Raw genomic sequence first — 7,777 nt, forward strand, 5'->3', positions numbered from 1 at the left:
CTGAAAAAGACTGGATGTGAAGTATGTTCTATACGCAGAAGATAATTGATGCTAAAACACATGGCTGCTCACCGAAAGGTCAGCGCTTTGAACCCACGTCCATGGGAGATAGACATGGCAATCTGCTTCCATAAAGATTTGGTTTTTTTAAAATCATTTTATTAGAACTCTTAACAGATATTATAACAATCCATAATTCAATTCGATCAAGCATACTTGTACAGTTGCTACCACCATCCGTTTCAAAATTGAACTCTTTGCTATCTGTTCCCCTTTCTCCCCTCCTCCACCACCATATCCCCTCAGGAACTCTTAATATGTATATTTCCCCTATCCTATACTATCCAATACATCTGTTCACCTACAATTCTGTTATTTGTTCCCCTTGAGTGGGGTTATGCAGTCATCATTGCTATTGGTTCCGGCAAAGATTTGCAGCAAAGATTTGAAACCCTAAGGGGCAATTGTAGTTCTGTCCCACGTGATTACTGTGAGTCAGAACTTGACTGATGTCAGTGAATTTGGTTTCTGTTTTTCTGTTGATTTTTAAATTAATATTAATGGACATCTTAAGGAATTAGTTGTACTAAGTATGTATTGATACCCTCTAAATATAACTGTCCTTCAGGATTTAGTTAATATTTCAGAAATGAAATTCATGCAAGTGCTTTATCTTAATTATAGGCACTAAAGATGTACAGTGGGAATTTGTACATGGTCTACTTGAAGATGCAATTTATGGAGGACGTATAGATAACTATTTTGATCTTAGAGTTCTTCAATCATATCTGAAACAGTTTTTCAATTCTTCAATAATTGATGGATTAAACCAAACAGACAAGAAAAGCGCTTTCCCATATTCTGTTTCTCTACCAAAATCTTGCAGCATTTTGGTAAGTAAAAATAATTTTTCATTCCATAACCAGACATTTAAATAATCTTACAGTGTTAACTACATATTGTTTCTTTTTAAGTGTCCCATTGATTTTCTTTCATAATGTGGGTATTTTTATGCCAAGATAGTCTGATTCCCAAACTTTAGTAAAGTGTCTTAAAAACATTGGGGTACTTACTAAAAATTTACTGATGATTATAGTGAAAATAAACTAGTGTGGGGGAAAATCATAGGAGTGGCCAAGAAAATTTAAGGAATTTACACAAGCCGTGAAGTGTTGGAATGGGGCTCTCCTATTTCTTCATAGGGATGTGTACTCTGATATATTGAAGAGTAAAATCAAAGATTATCTATCTTCACTTTCTGGTCTTTAAAGATGATCTAAATATAAGGCATTTGATTTATCTTTATTTGAAGCCAACATTTTTGTTTACATGTGTTTATTTTAGCAGGTGTATATTTTTGCTTTCTTTCTTCTTCTTCTTTTTTTTTTTTTTTTGAGTATAAAAGCTTCCTTGATAACAACCATCTTTTCCAGAAAATAGTATTAAGTATGAATCAAAGATCTTCATTCTATTTTATTTTGCCACAAAATCTGAATTTTTCCTAATGCCCAAATGTTTGGACTATTCTTATAATTAAATATACTTTATGAATTATAAAGATATGTACATACAATTATAAATTTTTTCAATATTGTGCCATTTTCTCTTATCCACATATTTTTCATGAAACTTTAATTTTAGTAACATAATTATCAAAAGGCAATAGCTTAAAAACAAGTGTTAAATATATTTCTTTTACTGACCGGACATCTCTATCATGTTTTTAAGTATTCCACCAGTTTTATTTTTTGTTCTTCTTTTGTTTATTCATTCATTCAGTAATATGCATTGAACATCTGCTCAGTGAAAAAGGTCTGGTTCTAGGCGTGGTGGCTATAGTGATGCTTCTCTGGAACTAAACAAATGTTCTCGCGTGTATTTATCATGTATTTCTGTCAGTTAGTATGCCTCAACAGGTGTTGCATCTCTATTGTTGAATTTAAATTGAAAAATAAAGTACATAAAGAAAAATGAACTTCAAGCGTGTATACTGAATGTGTTTTCATACACCGAGCACATATGTCAGTGTAACATCAGAATCGACATAGGAAGAAACAAGACCTGATCACCTCCCCATGGCTCATCCTCGTTTCCTCTAACAATTTCCACATTTCTTACAAGGGTAGCCATTTGCCTCACATCTAATGACATAGATATGCCTCATCCATTTTTGCACTTTTGAAATGATTTCATAAATTAAATACTCCTTTGTGGCTGAGTGAAGATCAATCAGGATATAAACCTGTCAATTATTTTAGTAAACATGTCTGTCTTCAGGTAGAAAGAAAACTCTAGAGAGTCTAGACAAGGAAATGTCACAGATTTTTGTATGTTTTTTTAATCAACAAAGTTATGACTCTACAAAGAGTAATAGTTTTAAATTTAGAGGATGACTTGTGCATCTCAATATTTAGCTTTCCATCTAATTGAATTAGATAGCTTAAGAAGGTAAACTTTTTCAGGTGAATATATATACATGCACGCACACACACATACATAATACATCTGCACACCTGTATACATTCACACTCACCCATAGTTACATATGCCTATATGTGTGAGTATCATTGAACACCTTGAGGATATTTACAAATGTTGAGCATAGGAAAAGTTATTTCAAAGTCCAGTGTGATTTTTTAAATTTGCCATCTTTACAGAGCCTTAGTTTTCTAACTAGGTGTCCTGGAGTCTGAATGTTTCCTTGGAGAGATTTCATGGACAGCTGCCAAGGATGGGAATGGGTAATGGAAGGGAAGGGGGATCAGTCTTTTCACCCCTCCTTCAGGAAAAGTGCATCAGCTTTCCTTTGCTTTATGTATTTAACTGCTCTATGAGATTTACTTACATTTGAAAACCAGTGCATCCGATGTATTGACTGCTATAAATGATCTTTTGTGTGAAAGTATATCATATATTTTAGAAAACAGTTGCTTAGTTTTTTTATGTGGATAAATAGTACATATTTTAAATATTGTCCTAGATGACTGATAGTTTTCAGTTTACATTATTTAAAGGAAACTATGGTAGATTCACTAAAATGTTATTTGTTTTTTACAAGTTCATACTGTTCCTTTATTTCCTGCTTTTGCAAAAATTACATGACCGTGAAACACATATGTAACTGTTGGTGTCTGGATACCATCAAGGTGGTTTCAGAGCATAGTGACCCTATGTAACAAAATGGAATTGTGCCTGGTCCTCAGCTACTGCCATGTTTGAGCACATTGTTTCAGCCTCCCTGTCAACCCAGCTCAGAGCAGTTCTTCCTCCTTGCCATTGCCCTTTTCTTTTTCCAAGAATGATATACTTTTCCAAAGACCAGACCCTTCTGGCAGCATGTCCAAAGGGCATGAAATAAGGTCTAGCTATCCTCACTTCTTGGGAGCCGTCTGGCTGGACATCCAGATTTGTTTGTTTTGGCAATCCAGAACATAATCAATATGCTTGCCCGGCACCAGAATTCGAAGTCATCAATTTTTATTCAATCTTCTTTAATCATTTCCCAACTTTTGCATGCATGAGAGAGCATTGGAAATACCATGGCATGGGTCAGGTGCACTGTAGTCCTCAAAGGGGACATCTTTTAACATCTGTACTGTCTACCTTAAAATAACCTACCTCTTCACAAAAACAAAACATAAAGGAAATTCTCATCTTTGGGCCAACCTGAACAGTCCTTTTGGTCAATACTTAGTTTATCATAAGTGAATAACCCTTCAAATGAGAGTGAGTGTAGGGAATGCTGAGAATAATTTCTGGAATGAAATTCAATGAACTAACAAATCTCCATGTCCAATCAGAATGCTCCCAAGAAGTGAGGATTGCGAGACCTCATTCCTGCACTTTGGAATATCGGTGCATTTCATTATATTTCATGGACAAGCTGATAATGAGTAACCATGGTACTTCTTTATGAAAGTTACTTGTTAAATAGTGCTTATTAGTATCTGAGAGTCTCTCTAGAGGTTTAAATGTTTTATACCTCTTAACATTTAGGATTATCGTGCTGTCATAGAAAAACTCCCGGAGGATGACAAACCGAGTTTCTTTGGTCTTCCTGCCAATATTGCTCGCTCGTCTCAGCGCATGATCAGTTCTCAGGTAACTCCCCCAAATGCCCTGCAGGACATGTATTGCATCTGCGTCTGCAAGAAACGTTACATTTTATTTAATACTACATAAAGGGTTTATAAGCTTTCATTACAAACTTTGTTTTTCATTTTGTGGCTTTATTTGACATAATAGATTTCAGTTTCATGTTAAATATGTTTTAGATAGGCAGGTAGTGATAAATTAATTTGTCTGATGAAATTAGTAAATAACATTGAACTTGATTTAAAATACATTGCTTTACTCTTGTGATTTATTAAAGCTACTTTCAATTTAATTTATATAATTAAATATGTCTCACTAAACACATCAAATGCAGATATATGATTATGTTTTCATAATAGTTGAAAAATATAATTTTAAATAACATTTATTCTTTTAATATGTAAACATACTATAAAATGGGAAGAAATTTGGATTTTCAAATTAAGATGCAGAAAAAGGTTATTGTGGAAAATATATGTTGTATGTTTATTGACCCCAGACATTAAGAAGCACTATTATTTATTGACCATTTACTGTGTTCCTGGGACTTTCCTAAATGCTTTATATCCAGGAAATTATTTGATCTTCATACTCTGTGAGGTAAGAACTATTTTTTCACCATTTTACAAGTGAAGAAACTGAGACACAGACGATTATGTAACTTAAACAGTGCAGAACTAGAATTTAAAATCAGGCCATCCTAGTACAGAAGGTCTTCTCTACATTACAACAGTCCCCTGAGCATTCAATACACTGGTCAATACTGTGCACCATTTCTGCGACACTGAATCATGAACTGTTACATAGATGTTTGTATGGACTCAAGCAAACAAACACCCAGTCTCACTAACATTGAGTCTTGGCCAACTCATAGCACCTACAGAACAGGGTAAAACCACCCATGTGAGTTTCAAAGCCTGTAACTCTTTTGGACAATAGAAAGACCCATCTATCGCCCTCGAGCGCCTGATGGTTTACCACTGCTTGCCCTGCAAATAGCAGCCCTGCCCATGACCACTGCACCCCAGTGCATGTAAAATCCTGGCAGTACTTAATTTATTTTTGGAGATTTACCAGGCATTCAATTTATATTATATTATATCTATATGTAGTATTTCTTTTACCCTTTACTATATGCAGTTGTATTTTTAGTTTAGCCATCATTTATAAAACCAGCAGTTTCCTCTTATTATTGGTTGGGCTCAATATACAGTTTCAATAGCAATTCTCATATCTTTAAAAAATTAAGAAATTTTGATTTTATATGGGTATTAATGTTTTCTGAACATAAAAGATTTTAACCACCTTTCTTCAGCTGAGATAGTACCCAGTTCTTTTTTCCATTTTTATAAAAATGGTTATTATCCAGTCCTGCATGGCTTTGAACTTTATAACAAATGTAATAACACTCTAATTGGTTTCTTCCTTTTTTATTAATATTTTTTTGTTTTCTGTGAAGGGTTGCACAGCAGATTAGCTTCCTATTCCACAGGTTCTACACATATTGTTAACTGATAGTGGTTACATTTTTTTATATTGTAAACCACTGCTGGTTCCATTTCCATTGATCTAGTGTTTCTGCCCCCTTACAATTTTCATCTTTGCTCGAAAGTAATTGTAGACTGTTTGTTTTCCAATGGACGATCATTTTAGTGATGCACAGAACTGGGTGACAGTCTTGATTTTTGGAGCTAATTTGTTATTTTCCATATATACTCGTGTATAAGCCGAGTTTTCCAGCACATTTTTAATGCAGTTATTGTGGTAAAATTAGGTGCCTCGGCTATTATTCAGGTCGACTTATACTCGAGTATATACAGTAGCTAGAAAGTAACCTCAGAGGTAGTCTTTATGAGGTTTTACAGAATATTTCAGGGATTAGGCTCAGTCTTAACAAGTGTGGTAAGGTGGTTTTTGTATTTTTTGAGGCATTTGATGTTCCATCCATACTTTTCCATATCACATTTTTCTAGGGCCCCTCGATTGTGGCCCTGGCTCTTCTTTGCTCTTCATCTAACTTAAAATAATTATTCTTTAATGCCTCTACCAGTTGGATTCAAAAATTATACAAGGAAGTTTCAAAAAGTTAATGGGGAAAATCTTTCATTTTTCCATGAATTTTTTGAAGCCCCATTTATATATTCGTTTTATATATATATATATATATATGTGTGTGTGAGTGTGTGTTTTCACAGGCCTTCTAAAATAAACCTAAGCATACTTTAAGATATATACTGTTAGTCTTATATTTTCTTTGAAATATACAAAAATTGGTTTAATATTTAAGCTCAAGTCCTATATGTTCTAAACTCCTACAAATACCTAATAATATAAAACTTTTCAAGCCCGAACCAAACCGAACTCCTTGCTATCATATTGCTCTTAATTGCAACTTGCAATGACCTTGTAAACCAGAGTAACGCAGTCCTATTGGGTTTGCAAGGTTGTACAGAAGCAGATGCATCATTTTTCTGTCACAGAGCAGTTCATAGGTTGGTGTCTTACAGTCTTGGTTTTCCTGACAATCCAGAAAGATAGTATATTCAAGTTTTTATATATATTAAAATTACATGTCTGTCAGCTTGTAATACTTTGGTGGTTTGTGTGTTGCTGTGATGCTGGAACCTATGTCACTGGCACTTCAAATGCCAGCCAGGGTCACCTCAAGTGAACAGGATTTAGCTCAGACTCCAGACTAAGAATAGACAATGCAGAAGGACTTGGCTCCCACTTCAAAGACAGGAGCCACTGAAAACCTTATACACAGCTTCGAAACTGTCAGGTGTTGAAGACCTAATGAGTGGACTCAGAACACTGTGGGAGATAGTGCTGGAGGATGGGCGCCTCGGTAGGAGGGCACTCAAATGGTGACTGAGAGGGATCTGCTTTCTCTGTGTGGAGCCAGCCCTGTTGTCCTGAGTCCAATAAAGCCTGTGGTGGTGGAGCCAACTGGATCTTCCATTTGCTGATGAGGCACCACTCAACGTAGGGAAAAATGGCTGCAAAAATCTGTAATGATCAGAAAGTGGATGGTGCAAAGTATGAATCTAGGAAAATTGGAAGTGGTCAAAATGGAAATGCAATGGATAAAGATCAATACCTGAGGCATTAGTGAGCTGAAATGGACTGGTATTGACCATTTTGAATCAGAAAAATTATATGATTTACTAGGTCAGGGATAGCACAATCAAGACAAATGGTGTGGCATTCATTGTCAAAAAGGCCATTGCAAAATCAATTATGAATTACAATGCTGTCTGTGATAGGATTATATCTGTCCACCTTCAAGGAAATCTTATCAGTAAAATTATCGTTCAACTTTATGCACCAACTACAAAAGCTAGTAATGAAGAAATTAAAGAATTCTGCCAATGACTCGGTTTGATCATTTGGGAAATTGGCAATTGATCGAACATGCTTTCAAGATACATTGATAATTATTGGTGATTGGATTCAAAAGTTGGGAGCAAAGAAACTTTAATGTCAGTAACTAAAGTAAGACCAGGGGCCAACTGTGGAAAAGACTATCAACTGCTCATATGTAGTTTCAGACGGATGCTGAAGAAAATTAAAGCTATTCCACTAGAGCCAAAGTACAACTTTGAGTATACCTGAATTTTGAGAAGCTCTAAAGAACAGATTTCATGCATTGAACACTAATGAAAGAAGACCTGATGAGTTA

At 34.9% G+C, this 7,777-nt stretch overlaps 1 protein-coding gene across 1 annotated transcript in view; it reads left to right on the forward strand.

Moving 5' to 3' along the window:
* The window catches only part of DYNC2H1 (dynein cytoplasmic 2 heavy chain 1), a 298,686-nt gene that overhangs the window by 208,115 nt on the left and 82,794 nt on the right, over nt 1-7,777 (forward strand). Inside the window, exons 81-82 of the mRNA XM_030887685.2 lie at nt 685-893; nt 3,997-4,101. Coding sequence (XP_030743545.1) covers nt 685-893; nt 3,997-4,101 — 314 coding nt within the window. The remainder of the gene's footprint in view (nt 1-684; nt 894-3,996; nt 4,102-7,777) is intronic.

The sequence above is a fragment of the Echinops telfairi genome, unplaced genomic scaffold (genome assembly GCF_000313985.2).
Source record: "Echinops telfairi isolate 266 unplaced genomic scaffold, ASM31398v2 ScPeMD7_7421;HRSCAF=8459, whole genome shotgun sequence".
NCBI lineage: Eukaryota > Metazoa > Chordata > Mammalia > Afrosoricida > Tenrecidae > Echinops > Echinops telfairi.